Source organism: Pimephales promelas, chromosome 7 (genome assembly GCF_988280905.1).
Source record: "Pimephales promelas chromosome 7, fPimPro1.hap1.1, whole genome shotgun sequence".
NCBI classification, from domain to species: domain Eukaryota; kingdom Metazoa; phylum Chordata; class Actinopteri; order Cypriniformes; family Leuciscidae; genus Pimephales; species Pimephales promelas.
This window is the reverse complement of record NC_142775.1, coordinates 7,533,000-7,549,508: the sequence shown is the minus strand read 5'-3', so window position 1 is coordinate 7,549,508 and position 16,509 is coordinate 7,533,000. Positions and strand designations below refer to the sequence as shown.

The 16,509-nt window shown below is 39.5% G+C and overlaps 1 protein-coding gene across 2 annotated transcripts in view; it reads left to right on the top strand.

Moving 5' to 3' along the window:
- The first annotated feature begins 4,643 nt into the window (after positions 1 to 4,643).
- The window catches only part of kalrna (kalirin RhoGEF kinase a), a 362,661-nt gene continuing 350,795 nt past the window's right edge, over positions 4,644 to 16,509 (top strand). Inside the window, exon 1 of one of the 2 annotated variants that reach the window (XM_089133002.1) lies at positions 4,644 to 4,902. In XM_089133002.1, coding sequence (XP_088989128.1) covers positions 4,836 to 4,902 — 67 coding nt within the window. In that variant the 5' untranslated portion in view covers positions 4,644 to 4,835. The remainder of the gene's footprint in view (positions 4,903 to 16,509) is intronic. The other variant, XM_089133001.1, reaches the window with a different exon arrangement.

The window sequence follows — 16,509 nt, the reverse complement described above, 5'->3', positions numbered from 1 at the left end:
TTCATTTAGGCTATATAACACCTGTCTTAACCCTCAGGCGCTCTTCGTTTCGGAGTCACACTTGTTATCTTCCCGGACAAAAGTGACCGGACACCTAAAAATTAAATTTCGTCCATCCCAGTAAAACCAATGCAATTTATTTTTGTTCTATAATATTTATTCTTTGTAATTTAGTATTTTGAGACAATTTGATTGAATTTTTTAATATTTATGCAATATTTATGGTCTATTTTTTTCCATGGAATATATATATATATATATATATATATATATATATATATATACTGTATATAGGCCTATATTATTTTTTTCAAAAAAATATTAATGCAGTATTTTAGTTTAATATAGAGTCTAGGCCTTCAGAAAAAAAAAATATTTTTTGAAGAAAATTTGAACCATCTGGTTACAGTATAGAGAAAAAGCATAGAATCATGGTGTAACCACTGTACAGCTCTCTATGGAGAATTCCCCAGATGTTTATGAACACATTTTTAACATCTACATATTTTAATATATAGTTGAAACAAACTCAAAAACGATTTTTTATTAAAAAAATGTAAAAAAATAAAAAAAAATAAATAAAAAATTGTGAATTTTTGTGTTTCTGTCAATTTCCCATTCATTTCTTATGGGGGTCATTTTTGAGTGTGACTATTTTTTTAAGACCACTTAGCATGCTCAGATCATGACCTCAATTTTGTTGTGTGTTCACATACATAATGCCAAAAAAGTCACCAAGTTTTGTAAAACCCCAATGAAGCTGTGATTTTTAAAAATTCAAAACATACTTTTTGTAATCAAAATTTATTGGTGTGTATGTGTATAAAAGTGTGTTTGTGTGTGCATGTGTGTGTGTGTGCTGGGTTTGTCTGTTTTGCACTCTAGATGTTGTAGAGTGTCACCCCTTTCCTGCGGTGTACTTTTTTTTTTTTTAGAATTGTGGCTGATGTAGATTGCACGTACAATAATTCAGAGAAATTTTTTTTGTGTCAATTTCCCGTTCATTTCGTATGGATCGGTCATTTTTGACTGAAGACCACAACTATTTTTGTGTGACTATTTTTTTTTACGACCACTTAGCATGCTCGGATAATGACCTCAATTTTTTTTTTTTTTTTTGTATTCACATGCATAATGCCATAAAAGCCACCAAGTTTCGTAACATTCCGATGAAGCTGTGATTTTAAAAATTTCAAAACAGAAAATTTTTCGGTCAGAAATGACCGAAGAGCACCTGAGGGTTAAAATGTAAGGGTAGAGCTTGTTTGGGGTGGTGGGACTGCTCGCGGTGGGCACTGGAAAATTTCCCTTATTTTCAAATCCATAACTTGACAGGTATGGATCAGTAAAAACTTGAACTGAAAGTTAAAGAAATTTGAACTTCACTTTTAAGCTACAGTACAGTCTGTTTGACTTTAAGCTACCAGTTTGTGGCCATGTTTTTACCTGACACTTTCAGACAAAATTTTGAACACATTAAATGGAAAACATTTACTAACGCGATTAACCTGCTAGTTCAGGCTAGCTGAATTTACCCTCATAATTGAGATAAGAAGAAACATCAAACCTGAAACCTTTCTCAAGTTTGCTCTGCACCGCTGTACTGCACATCCAGACAATTCTTTGCACATCATTGAATGTAAATGAATGAGTAAACTTTATACTGCCATTTTCCTCCTCTTTAAATCTCCCCAACCAGAAACTCAAGAGCAGCCTTGCGTCAAATACGGAAGTTATCTTCCAGTCCCAGCGCTTATTACCTTGGTTGTGTGTGTGGGGTAACTTGTAGTGATTATAGTGAACACTAAAGAGAGCATGCTGTGTGCTCAGTGTTACACATTCTCACACACACTAGGGTAAGACTGCTGTGATGGACAAGATTAGAGTGAGAGAAAAAGAGAACAGATGTTTCTGATGAAACACTTCTCCATGCTCACTGCTCTCAGACTGTCTCTCCCTATAACACTAAACTCACCTAGGGAGCAATTTGGTATGGTCATTCCTCAACACCTGGCCATAAACATGTCATTGCTTCTGTTCAGCAACGCTCATCTCTCACAGCGAACAGATGTGGGTCAACACTCGTTTCAGCGTTCCCATTTACTGAAGTTTTAAAATGGGGAAAAATGTGCAGAAGAAAACCAAAGTGGTAAAGTAAGGTAAGCACTAAAATTTTCAATTCATCCTTATAACTTTCCCAGAAGTCCACCATCAGAAAATATTATTTTAAAAATACCATGCATATCACTCACATATTTTCCTTTTATTTGAACATTGCCGTCTTTTGTCAGAGATTTCGCCTCTAGTCCTCCAAGTGTATGACATAGTTGTGTAATTCTGCCAATAGCTAAACCATCTGCTGAATATTTGAGTTACAGGGGCCTGTAGGGTGGCCGAAGGAAGCTGGTATTGTGCCCACTTAGAGTCCGCACACCACACACACACCACATGCAACACACTGCCAAAAGAGTCCATGCAACAGGAAGAACTGGAATCACAACAGCGTTCTCATTTCTGTCCTGATAAAAAAAAAAGGGTACCCTATATCCTATATGAATTTAATTCAGGTGTTAGAGACATAATTATACAACCATTAAAAATAGAAGTAAGCATGATTTGCTATAAATAAGGGTGAAATTACAAGTATGCTTAATGATTTGAAATGTGACATTTTATTTTTTACACAGTTTTATTTCAGGATTCATGAGTAATGACTGTATGCAAATTAGTATTTAATTACAATAAGTGTTGATTGCACTCTGTTTTGGTTTAGTGTTCACTCTGTTTGCAATGTTCCCATTGGCTTTTTCATATTGGTTACTCATTCACGTTCTTTGTTACCATGGTTAACCACTGATTGTTAGATTCCCTTTGTTCCATATGTTTATGCCACGAGTTTCATTTCTTCTTTTGTCTATTTTGTGTTTGTGGTTGCTTTTCCAATGTTTTCCAATGAAAGTATTATTGATTCTCTTTGTCTTGCATGATAGATCAATAAATGAAAAAAAAAGAACTACGTAGTGACAGGGAAACAATAAAGGGAGACATAAATGAAAATAAATTAAGATAATTTTTTTGGTTTATATCCACTCTAATTACAGGTTTGGTGGATGTAGCAAACAGCAAATATTAGCTCTGTGTTAGCTATTAGAATTGTGTTTAATGTTCTACAAAGAGCTAAAAGTCCCTTAAACTGATCCATTATCCAGTCTAAATGTCCTTAAATAACATAAGATAAAAACACAAGGTGCACAATGTCAATGATTATGTATTTCTGCCTGTCAGAAGTCTGGGTCCATTACTGAAAATATTTTAAGTTGTGATATTGTGCTGCAGTCGCCAGAGGGCAGTACATCCTCGATTTTCACCCCATAACCAATCACAGGGTACGAAATAAAATAATGCATCCGAATATCACATTGGCAATGTGTAATATTTCTCAAAAAACATCCACTGCTTTATAACAAAAAAAAAAAAAAAAATTTAAATAAATAAAAAATAATAATTTCCCTATAAGGACAAGACAAGCTTTAATTTAGGCTACTAATATGCATGCACACGTGCCTTCTATTTGCTGTATTATGCAAACAGGCTATATCTGCAGCTTTGGGATTCTGTAGGCTAATAGCCTAAAGATGAGTGATGGGGGCGTGATATGTCACAGGGGGAGGTCACATACACACAGACACGCATCCACACCATAGACTGTGATCCCCCCCCCCCCCCCCCACACACACACACACACACACACACACACTTATTCTCTATTGTTAGAAAAAATAGCCTACACTCCACACAGTCTATGGCGCTCCGGGGGGCATCTTATGAACGTGCTTATTTCTATAATAACTCATTCACTTTTTAAAGAAAATATTTATAAGAGAGGGAAAGAATGACCAAGCCCATGACATTATGCAGAAGTCATGACATCATCACCTTACTGTCAGGATAGCGCTCTCCATCCTCTGACACACACACACACACACGCACGCACTCTGCGCGCCGCTTTGTGTTGAGCTGGTCCGACTCATTTCCACGAAAGGGTTCTTTCGAACAGTTCATTTCAATGAGGCGATTCCAAAACGATTCATCGGTTCGTTTACGTCACACCCGTTCTCTACCCTGACATTTGAAAAAGCTTTAAACATTTAATTAAGTTGGCATACTTGGCAATATGCAACGTATTTATTTAAGTAACATTTATTCGTAGGCTATGTAGTCCAATGGCATGTAGGCTATTGTATTGATGTGTTGTGTTCCTTTCATAGCCTTCTTTGCAAGTTGGAAATACGACTGAGACAAATAAAGACAAACATTATCTTATTTGTTTACTTTTCCATAAATAAATTAGCCCATCTTGCACATCTTTTAAATGTCTCTCATGTCTACAATAAAATATTAAACCAATCTCCTTGTCACATAATGTCAACATGTTTCCTGCACAGATTCGGATACAGGTTGGTTTCTTAGCCTACTTTCCAACCCCACTGATCAAATCAACCGAAAACCCATCACTGAGGATTGTGTTCACCGGCACTAGGGCTCATTTCGAATCGGGCAAGTCCGAAACTAGTCTCGAGAACCGTCCAGACCAATTCGCGAACGAATCGATCAGTCCAATTGGCGAACCGGTTCAAAAGAACCGACTCACAAGAAGCGAAAGGAGCGATCGCAGGAGGAGAGGCGCATCTGGAGACAATAGAAGGCAATGCAGAGCTGCGCTTTGTCGCTCTGATCGAGGGCTGTGCAGTCAAAACACAGAAATATAGAGATGATGGAACGCTAAACCTGGATATATTTCTCGTTATTTTGATTTGTGAGATCTGAGAGGAAAGATGAATCCTGCTGAAGCGGCGGAGGACGGACCCACTGATTCAGACACGGATGCGTTCTTCAAAACAGGTACGATGAGAGGAGAGATGGAGAGACTGTGATTTTTAGATAAGCCTGTATTTGGCTAATTATCACAATTAATATCGCACGTATAGTGTCGCTTTCCATTTTTTCTTCATGAGGTTTATTTCTGTTACCGATATCTAGGCTACTTTTTTAAATTTCCCAATTGCTCATTCATTATTAATGTCTTTGCACTGCAAATTTAAACTAGCTTTAATGTAGACTTTATTAGGGTAATAGCTATTTTTTTTTCTATTTTTGGTGCAGATTGGAACTGTACTTTTTTGTTTTGAAACTGAATTGAGAAAGAGATAGTCTTCAATAGGAGATTCAATTTTTAAAAAAATTAAGGCTAATGGGATAAATCAGGGTATTATGGTTTAAGATGCTTGAGGTCTAGGTTTGTGTGATGGGTGATGCTGAGCATTAGTGCCATTATCCTGCTTTGACAGACAGCTCCGCTGAGCTTTAGTTGTGTAGTCTGAAAAGCCAGCCCATCCCATTCCATATCTCCTGAACAGCCCCATACAACTGCTGGATAACTTCTCATGCCTTAATCAGGATTGTGGTCATTTGTTCTTATGCACACAGAATGGCTGGTTTGTTGTCATACAACACTGTTAAGTGTCAAATCATGGTCATGTTCATGCTTGGGCATCATGCTGGGCTCATGGTACAGTGATTGGGAAGAGGCTAATTTCAAACACTCTTAATATACGTCTCATCTGTGTGTAAAAGCACTTGTGAGTGTCAGATATACCAAGAAGTGTAATGCAAGTTTAACCCGAGTTTGAGGGAGGCTTTGATTGCTTACAAATCAACCTATTCTGTAAGCTATTGGTCTTTAAATTAGGAAGTTTAAGGCCATGGAGTCAGGAGTTGATTTTGGGTCTGGGAATTGTAAAATTATAGCCACTTACACATTCCTTGTAACATGCATCCATGCAATTTATGTTGTTCTTATTGTCTTTGCAAAGTGGACATAAATATTTAGATTGTGTATGTTGAGTTGAGTGCAGTTGTCATATGTAAACAATGATTTCACAACATCCTTTGACATTTTAAAAGGGTACACTGGGTCAGCATAGTGGCAAGACCTGTCATGTCCAGCACTTCTGGAGTTTTAGAGAGGAAATGGCTGGAAGAAATGCTAATGTTTCGGTAAGTTGTCCAGGGTGTGAGACCCCTATTGAGGAGTGATGCATAAACCCTGCTGCTTTACACAGTGGGCTATAGGTCAGGATGTGGGTACACTATGCTCACTCTCTCATACGCACACACAAACTGGCATAACACAAAACAAAAACTAGTAGCTACAATCTTGTTAACTCAACCACACAGCTGTGCTGTCTTTCTTTCGGTCTTATCAATGTGAGGTTCAAGGTGAGTTTTTCTTTGGAGGAAGTGTGTGTGCAATGTCTCAGTTCACGATCTGAAGGAAGGTCATATCTTAGACAGTCTGATAATTAACAACCATGTCTCAGAGTAAACCTACAAACAACTGAAAGAAAAATCCTGAAATATAAACAAACTGAAGATTCTAGCAACACATTGGAAAAATGTGCCTCTGCCTACATTTATGCAATACTCACAACAGAAAACACATACCAATACATACAAATCACTGCAGTTTCCAGCTGAAATGAACATTAAAAGGGCAATATCACAGAAAACGATTTCAGAGGCAGATTATCGATTATTAAAGACTTATTTCAAGACACAACGTAATATCATTTTGCACAAATGTCACCTCAGGCGTTTTTTCAGTTGAGATTTCTAAAGATTTCCTTCATTCTTATGTGGTTTTGAGTGTTGTTGGTGGTTGCCAGGACGTTGATGTGTGGTGTTAAGTGTGTTTTTCATGAGGAAACAAAACTATTTTTACAAGGTGGTGATTTCGTAGACAAAAATGTGGAAAGATTGTAGCTTTAAGGGCCATACACACTGGGACGAATATCGGCGCACGTTATTCGCCAGCGTTTTTCAATGCGTTTTTTTTTGTGTTCACACCGAAGTGTGTGTTCACACACCGTTTTGTGTTTGAGCGCCCCCAAGTTGTGTTTTACTGTAACTTCAGAAGCTCCAAACACGTAAGCAAATGCAATCTCATTGGTCGGATAGTTTTTGACACGGCGCGTCAAAAAAAAACAAAAAAAAAAACCCAAAACTGAGGCGGTTTTTTTTTTTTAAATTACCCTTTTACGCATGCCGTTTTCTGCGTCAGTATGCACACTACCATTGGCGCCCTTTGTTTAGTCACGAGGCGTTAAACGTCGGCGAATATCCCGTGCAAAATTCGTCCCAGTGTGAACAGGCCTTTAGGGGTACGGGTTGTCACTGGGGCAGTACCCTTAAAATGATATCTTTGTACATTTTATACAAAATCCGACTAAATCTAAAATATTTTAAACTGTGTTCTGAAGATGAACGGAGGTCTTACGGGCTTGGAACGAAATGAGGGTGACTCATTAATGACATAATTTTCATTTTTGGGTGAACCGACCCTTTAAGTAATTCTTACCTTATGAACCTTTTAGGGTCCACTGACCCTGTGACAAGCCATTGTACCCCCAAAGTTACAATTCTTGCACATTTATTCTGAGAACTCATTGTGCGACAACATGATTTTTTGAAAAAAAAAAAAAGTTAGCATAAGGTAAACCTCTAAACATAACCATCACTGGGGTGTAAGCACATCATGCGCAAAATGTACAAATTCATATGAATTCACCACCAATTCACCAAAACGTAAAACTGCCATGAGATTGATTTTATAATCTGATCCCTCCATCAATATATGCATGTTAATGGGATTTTTCAAGTCCAATTACTAAGTAATAACAAAACTCCTCAACAAGCTTCATGATTTTGATATCCTTCATGTCTGTAGCTGAATCGGTGCTGAATGACTTCCATGGCGATGTATAAGCAATTCTGAGGCTTTCTTCTCACCTACAACTTCAGAGCAAATAAAGAAGAAAGCAGGATATTTTTAGGCATGATCATAAATACATTGTTGAGTTGTGCAGATTATTGGTTTTGAGATCTCCAGTACCAATGGTTTGCAGATGTTTGTAGGTCTGGTGTAGCTAGGGTCTTTTTACTGTGGTTTTACCCAGTGGAAGTGAGGACATCTGCAGAACATGGCCATCGGCCGTCATCAATGGACAGACTGAAACATCCTGGCAGCCCCTGCCCCTGGGGCCAACATAAAGTCAGGAGGATATAATGGAGGAAGACAGGGACTGAGTGAATAGGACCATAAATCTTCTGTCTTCTGCCATATCCAGTTGTAGTGGGTGTTTTCCCTCATAGAGAAAAGACGTTACGTGGCTGAGTGAACAGTAATCCATTCACAAGCACCACACTCAGCAATCTGAAGAGGTTTTATACCCTTGGCCACATGGCTCACTCAGTGCATGTGTATATTTACGGTTGGATTAACCTTCATACTACATACTGCTGTGGATAGAGTGCTCTTGAGAGAACAAAATGAGAGAACAACCACTTTCCTCTTATAATAATTGTGTTGATTGTCCTAATCCTTTGTTATCCTTTCTGTTATAAGCTGTTACTTCCTTCTGAAGACCTCTTTTGCACTGCTTATTAAACAGTAAACTGTGTGGAACTGGCCCACAACACCAGATCAATGAAACGCAACCTTTGTTTTTTTTGTGAAGCATTTGAGTTCTGTTGTCCTCTCTAAGGTGGTTGTTAATTGATTACTTAATCAGTCATCTGATCAATACATTGGGTGGAGGTTGGTACGGCTTTGAAGATTATTTGCAAATCTGCTTTGGAAGTGTCTGCTTTTGACAGGGTTTATTGAAGGCTTTGTTTAGTAGGCAGCAACAATCTGATTTCTTGGCATACAGTACAAGTCAAATCCGTTTAGTTGTTTGTTGTCTGAACTGAAACTGAAAGAAAAAAAAAATCATACAAACCCGATCCAAACCACATTTGTATGTGGTTTGAAATCCGATTAACAGTGGATTTCCAGAATTTTGGAAATAAACAAGCAGTCTAGATCCAATTTCAAGTAAATGTCTTTAACGTCATACACAAAGTGCAGTAGTGTCTGTTTCAGTTCACCCATGTACACTCACATGTAGCTTTCACTACGTTATAAATTGTGATTAAAGGAGTAGTTCACTTAAAAAAAAAAAAAAAAAAAAAAAAAAAAAACTTTTGCTGATAATTTACTCACCCCCATGTCCACGTCCAAGATGTCCACGTCTTTCTTTCTTGAGTTGATGAAAATGTTCCAGGATTTTCTCCATATAATGGACTTCATTGGGAACCAAACGGATTAAGGTCCAAATGAGAGTTTCAGTGCAGCTTCAAAGTTTTTTAAACGACACCAGACGATGAATAAGGGTCTTATCTAGGAACCTTCGAGTCATGACTCGAAAAAACGAGAACGAGTTAAAGGGGTTTGAACAGGAGAGTCATGAATGCTCATCACAGCATAGAGCAAGGCGAGCATTTGTGCTTATAAAATGTAAAAAAAATTTTTTTAAATGGCCGATCGTTTCGCTAGATAAGACCCTTGTTCATTGTCTGGTGTTGTTTAAAGCCCTTTGAAGCTGCACTGAAATTCTCATTTGGACCTTGAACAATTTGGTTCCTATTGAAGTTCATTATATGGAGAAAATCCTGGAATGTTTTCATCAAAAACCTTAATTTCTTTTCGACTGAAGAAAGAAAGACATGGACATCTTGGATGACATGGGGGTGAGTAAAAAAACTGCTTCTGTAGTTTAGCATCACAACAACAAGATGTCACGCTCTCTTATGTCTCTTGACAGTGTTCTGATGCTTATGTCATTACTATGGAAACTGATTGACTAAACTGTCTGAACAAATGATCTGATTCATTACTGCAGACAGTGACCCCTGCAAAAACTTTCAAAATTCATGGTCTTTGTCTGGCAAGTTTGCGGCTCTTTTCCAGTACTGCGAATTTGCTGAAAACCTCTGGCAACAATGAACATTTTGCCACTAATGACAAACATCTTTTTGGCAAATCTTTGGTAAATATAATGGGGAAGATTTGTGAATGAATGACAATAATGGACAACCAACCATTGTTAAACTTTTCACTGATGTGTGTTTGTGATCCTGGTAAACCCCTATGTTGTGGGGACCAAATGTCCCCTCAAAGATAGTAATGCCAGAAAATGTTGGCCTTGTGCAATCATTTTTGAAAATATAAAAATGTAAACATTTTTTTTTTGGTTATGGGTAGGGTTAGTGTAAAGGGGGCAGAATATAAAATTTTGCAGCATAAAAAATCATTGTCTATGGAATCTCCACACAAAACACGGAAACACACACACAATGTAGATTCTCCAGTTTACACTGATTTATCATTTCCATGATGTAATTGATGCAGTGTGTGATATGTAGATCATTATGAGCCCTATAATTCTACTATCTTTTTCTTCAATACTTTTGTCCAGGGCAATAAGAACCATAAACAGCTGATGCATTGCAGAGATGGTATCTCTCGAGCAACATATTAAATGTGTTTTGGGAGTCTCTTACCATATGATTTGTTCCTAAAGCATTCATGAATCAGCCTTGATCCTCCAAACGTGATGCTGTACTCATGGTGCCGTCCTGGTTTTGGTTTTGGCAGATCGTGGTCTGTTTCCACTCAGTGCAGTCAGAAGAGAGAAGTGGAAATTGGCTTTGGCAAGTAAATAAAGCGTACTCGCCAGTTGGCCAGTGACTTTTATAATACTGTTATTGACATAATGTCCTGTTGCCAAAAATATGCAAGGGCAAAAATAGCAACACAATTTACCTTTGGCTAAGCCCCGCCCCCCTTAGTTACTGTTGCTACATCCGTCAAACTTTATCTGCGCTCTGCATGGCTTATGCTATAACAGCTCTTCCTGCTGAAATGTTATCAAACTTTTATAAAGCAGCAAATAAAGTGTCCGATAGAAGTAGGCAAAAGGGACCAGGGCGGTGCAGACCCCTCGGGCGGCCAGGGCGAAGCAGACCTTTCAGGTTGCCAGGGTGGTGAAGACCCCTCGGGTGGCCAGGGCGGTGCAGACCCTCGGGTGGCCAGGGCGGAGCAGACCTTTCGGGTGGCCAGGGCGGTGAAGACCCCTCGGGTGGCCAGGGCGGTGCAGACCCCTCGACACCGGCTCGGGAACAGACACCGGCTCAGGAATAGACACAAGCTTCGGAACAGACACCGGCTCGGGAACAGTCACCGCCACCGGCTCGGAAACAGTCACAAGGACAGACACAAACACAGACACAAACACTGGGTCTGGAACCGACATGAGCTCCAGCTCTGGAATAGGCACTGGCTCTGCCTCCGGCTCGGGAACAAGCACTGGCACTGGCTCAGCCTCCGGCTCAGGGACAGGCACTGGCACTGGCTCAGCCTCCGGCTCAGGGACAGGCACTGGCTCTGCCTCCGGCGCAGGGACAGGCACTGCCTCCGGCTCAGGGACAGGCACTGGCTCTGCCTCCGGCTCAGGGACAGCAGAGACTGGCATTTCCAAGATCCGAGCCAGACGCTCCAGATATCCGTCACAAACTTGGCGGCCACGCCAAAGGGGATCTCTTGCTGGGCAGACGGGACGTGAGCAGTCTCTCGCTGGGCAGACGGGACGTGTCTCCTCCTTCTCCGTCCCTTTTAACGGATCTGTGCAGACTCGAGGTTGGTCACAACCATAGACGGAATCCCAACGCTGGACGGCTCCGACGACGATGATCCCCTTCTAGGAGAGACCAGTGAGGAAGACTCAGCTGCCCTCCTCTCCTCATTCCTCTGGGCACGCAGGGAGAAATATTTAAAAAGAGAAATCCCATTCTCCCTCTCAGCAGGACAAAGTTCACTCCGCTGAATCCACATTTGGCTCGTTCATTCTGTCATAGGTGGAACGTGAATAAATCAGTGGATTCAAGTGCGGAGTAAAAAGTGATTTTAATAAAGCCAAAACATAAAAATAAACAAATCGACAAAAGAAAACTACAATCATACAACTTAATCCAGAACAACAAGGCAGGGCAAGGCAGGCAGGGAATCTCACGCAACAACGTACCAAACAAACACATTAAACAACGAACAAGCATAAGACAGTACAGGAAGACTAAATAGGCAGGCAAACAAAGGAGGGTAACGAGACAGACAGGTGGAGCAAATAAACCAATAATCCAACATGACATCATGACTTTTGCGTAAACATATACGCTTTCACGCCAGGTGGCGTGTTATCTCTACGCATTTTGAGCTATCCGCGTGTATCCGCGTGTATGCGTATATGTCTACGCCATTAACGTCCGCGTCATTCCGCGTGTCTGTACACGCAGTCAAATCTCCAGTCATAAATGCCATTAACCCCAGTGACGGTTAAGTTTAGGGATGGGGTTGAGGTAAGTCATATCTTTTTCTTTCCTAGGATGGTAAGGGAACAGTCATAAATGCCATTAACCCCAGTGATGGTTAGGTTTAGGGACGGGGTTGAGGTAAGTCATATATTTATATAACATTAAGTCAACGGCGTTCATAAACACGCTGAAAGGCGATTATGCGTCTTGATAGCACGCCAAAAATGGAAATACGAATTGCCGTGTCATAGACACGCTATTTCATGAGATCAGTCTGAATAATCAGAAAACCAGGGGGAGGGATCAAAGAATGACAAGAGCACATGGCCCAACATAACAAAAACTCATGTGCATAACAAAGACAGGACTGACATGTGACAATAGCTGTGTTTTCCGGTGTATTTCTTGTCAATATCAAAAATTAGTATAATTAAAATGCCATTATTTAATAACCACATAATAAAATAAAATAACCACATAATTGCACTAGACAAGTGGTAAATTAATGTGGGGAAGAAAAAAAATTCTCTAAACCCTAAAGTAGCAAAGTCAAAAAGTGTTACGTTGTGCCCCGCTCTCCCCTACATCTATGATGCCTTCAAAATCATTCCGATGAAGGAATCTCAGGAGACAGTGAAGCTAACATTGGATTTGGACGGGTCTTGAAGCCTTCCTACCTTGAAGATTTTCCTCCGAAGGTAGCGTTTATCAGTTTTCTGACACAGCCATTGTCTTACTGGACAACAATGTAACAAATAAACTGAACAAGGAACAGGTGGATGTCACCATGACAACAAATGAACCCAAGCTAGAAACCATGACAATTGAAGGAACACAGCAGGAAATATTGAGAAACAAACTATAAGTCCATGAAAACGAAACAGATTGTGATGTGTATCAATCAAGTGTATGCTTTGATTGAGTGATTCTAGTTCATGTGTGTGTGAGACAAGCCTGGAAACTGCTGATAAATCTTACAATGCACACAGTCTGATTCAGACTGATTAGACTGACACACAGCAAGAGACATGCACAGCCGGTCCTGGAAAAAGCCTTGGCTTTCTGCCAAAGAGTGTGTTTGTGCGTTCATTTGTGCACACCCCTTCCCCCCCTCTCTCTCTCTCACACACACACCACCACGCTGTCTGTGCCCTGCTTGCGGGCTCCAGTGTGAGGAAGAACAATAGAGCATGATGCTCGAGCATCAGCTCACACAATACACTCCACTGACGGCTAGCGTGTGTCTGTCTGCCACATCACCTCTTTTGCCTTTCATTTCTTATGGTTTTCAAGTTTGCATTTTCCATCCCTTTAATGTCTTTACCTCTCCAGCTCTCTCATACACACTTTTGTGTAGCTTAAACACACACACTTTTATATAAACACTACAAAAATGTTGACCTTTCTTCTCCAGTACAAATATCTATGTACTTGAGAAAGAAATGACGCAAGATATTAAGTTGTGTTTTCTGAAAAACATATTAAAGTGGGTTTATGCATAAAACGAGAAAAAATATCTGCCAGTGGGGTACGAAAAATAAACGTCTTTTCCCTTTCAATTAAGTTTATTTTTCTTACCCCACTGACAGATTTTTTTTTTTTGTTTTAGCCCTCAAACCGTATTCACTTTATAGCCCTTAATCCTGTAATTGTGGACAAATGTGGACACAGAGGACTCAGGTGTAAACCTAATTTTTATTTATTATAAATGTTATGTCACTGATAAAGTTTTGTCTATCCATTTATGGGTTTTTTTTTTTGTTTTGTTTTTTTTTTGGGGGGGGGGGTATTTTTGAATTAATTTACTTAAAAAAGTACCATATTGTGTATGTAAATTAGAGCTAAAACCTAAAGATGAAGCGAATTTGCTGTCACCTGATGTCTTATTTTTAGAATGCTCTAAATTGCAGTTTTTCCCCATTCATTTCTAAGGGTGCCCATTTTTGACCCAAATACAAGATTAAGGAGGGTTTTTTTTTTTTTTTCGCCCACTTAACATTGTAGAATTGAGTAAAAAAAAAAAAATTGTTTGTGTTTAGGAGGCAAACTTAAAAGTCTTGTACCGCTCAGATCAAGGGAAGTATTTTTTTAAAATAAATCAAAACTATTTTGCCCACATTTGTCCAGAATACGGTTTTAGGGTTAAGCATAAAACTCACAAAATGTTAATACATTTAGAGGAAAACAAGACTTATGTGAATAAGTCTTACATTATTTTCATCTCAAGTAAAGTTTGTACTGAAAAACAAAAAAAAACAAAAAAACCCCAACCTTTTTTTCCAAATAGTGCGTCCCCAAACTCACTTCTGGGGATACATTTGTCGTCAAACTAGCAATGAAATCACAAACATTGCTGAGTAATCACGCACATTTTCCAACTAGGGATGCCCAAAATGTCCCTGGGCAATTTTAAGTCACTTCTTGGGCAGTTTTATCTTTTTTAGTTTTCCATTAACTCAAAGTAAGTTACCCCCAACCCTTACACACACACACACACACACACACACACAGTTGTGGCAGATGGCTAATTGGCTGGTTTGAGGTGGTGGGTTTATAGCGCGAGTGAGAACAGATTTGAGTGGATTAAACAGTCATGATATGACGTTGAGGGAGATGAGCTTTAGTGAGAGGGATCCCCCATTTCCGCTGTCTGTTCCTGCGCTACGTAAGCATGGACGGACACTTAGCACTGCAGACTAATGGAGTCAGATCTCATTAGTTGATCCTCTGCTTTGAATGAGGCTTTTAGATGGATTGAGGGAACTATTCCCTGGAGACCCATGAGTCTGCATCTGCGCTCCACTGATAAAGATGCTGCTCCATTCACCAGTCCAACAGCTACTGTTTGTTTTTGATGTGCGATGGCAGATTACGCCTGCAAAGTTCAACTGCATTTCTCACTGCCTGCAGGCTTAATGATAAATCAGACTTTCTTTAAAAGGTGATGCGTGTAAATTTTTTTTATGGTAAAACACTCTTTCCTATTTTAATATTTTAAGCCAGCCGCCTGTAAGGACTCACTAGAGATTCAGTAAAATGACTAAAAATTACTTTATGGCTACTCTGATTTGATGATAATTGGCTCAAGAACACATAGGGCCCTATCTTGCACCTGGCACAAATGACTTTATACACTAACGCATGTCTCATTCCTATTTTGCATGCGCGCAAAGCGGGCTTTTCCATCCACAGACGCACGTCGGTAAACTAGGGAATGAACTTGCGTTCCCTGGGCGGATCGGCGCAAAAAGGAGGCGTGTTTCGGCGCAAACATTCCCTGGTGCTCTTTTACACTTCCAGAAAACAATTGCGCCACTGACCAGAAAAAAAACTGGTCTAAAGTCAGTGGCACGTTGTTCATAATGCTATTTTAAGCACGCATGCTTGGCCATAATGTAGCGGGTGCACAACGTGCATACACTTTGATTCTCTCATCAACACAGATGCAGTATTTTTTATTTTTGCAAATCATACATTATAACAAGGAAAAATATTAACACATGAGGGAAATCATTGTGGTTTACATGAAGATGAAAAAACCGAATTACCCAATTTTTTTAAGGCTAATTGTAGTACTGAAAGATCAGACCTGTTTGCCCAATAGTGGCAAAAAAACATATGTATATTATGCTTAACCGACGCTGATGTGGGAAGGGTTCTACCATACCCATACAAAGTCCCTTCTCTGTCTTTCACTGCCCTGACAAGAACGTCGGTCTCATCGGCTGTGAACGCTCTTGGCGCGCAACATGCGCACCTGCCTTTAAAAGGGTATGTTAGATGGTGCTCTGATTGGTTTATTTCACATTACGCCCAAACCACACCTAAGAATAATGACGCTACTTCAGACCAACCCCTTTTAGATTTGCGCTAGGCACAAGAGTCATTTATCCCGCCAGGAAAATAGCAAAGTTACTTGCGCTTTGCACTTTGACACTTGCGTTTCAGATCGATTCGTTAAAATAGGGCCCATAATGAGTTTTCACATTATGCTTAACCCTGGGTTAACCCTAAAGGGCTTTTCATATTTTAAATAGTTAACCCTTGGTAATCCTAAACCTTGGGTTAACATTTCTTAGTTGCATATTTGTGCACAAAATAATCATCTTGTCTCACAGTTTTGCATCAGCAAAAAAATCAAAAGTAATTCTTGACACAAATTCGCATTGGCTGTTTGCAACACACAGGGTTTCTGTGACTGTGCAAAGCTTGAGATATGAATTATGCACTTTATAAAAGGTTTTCTTAACTCTGGGTAAA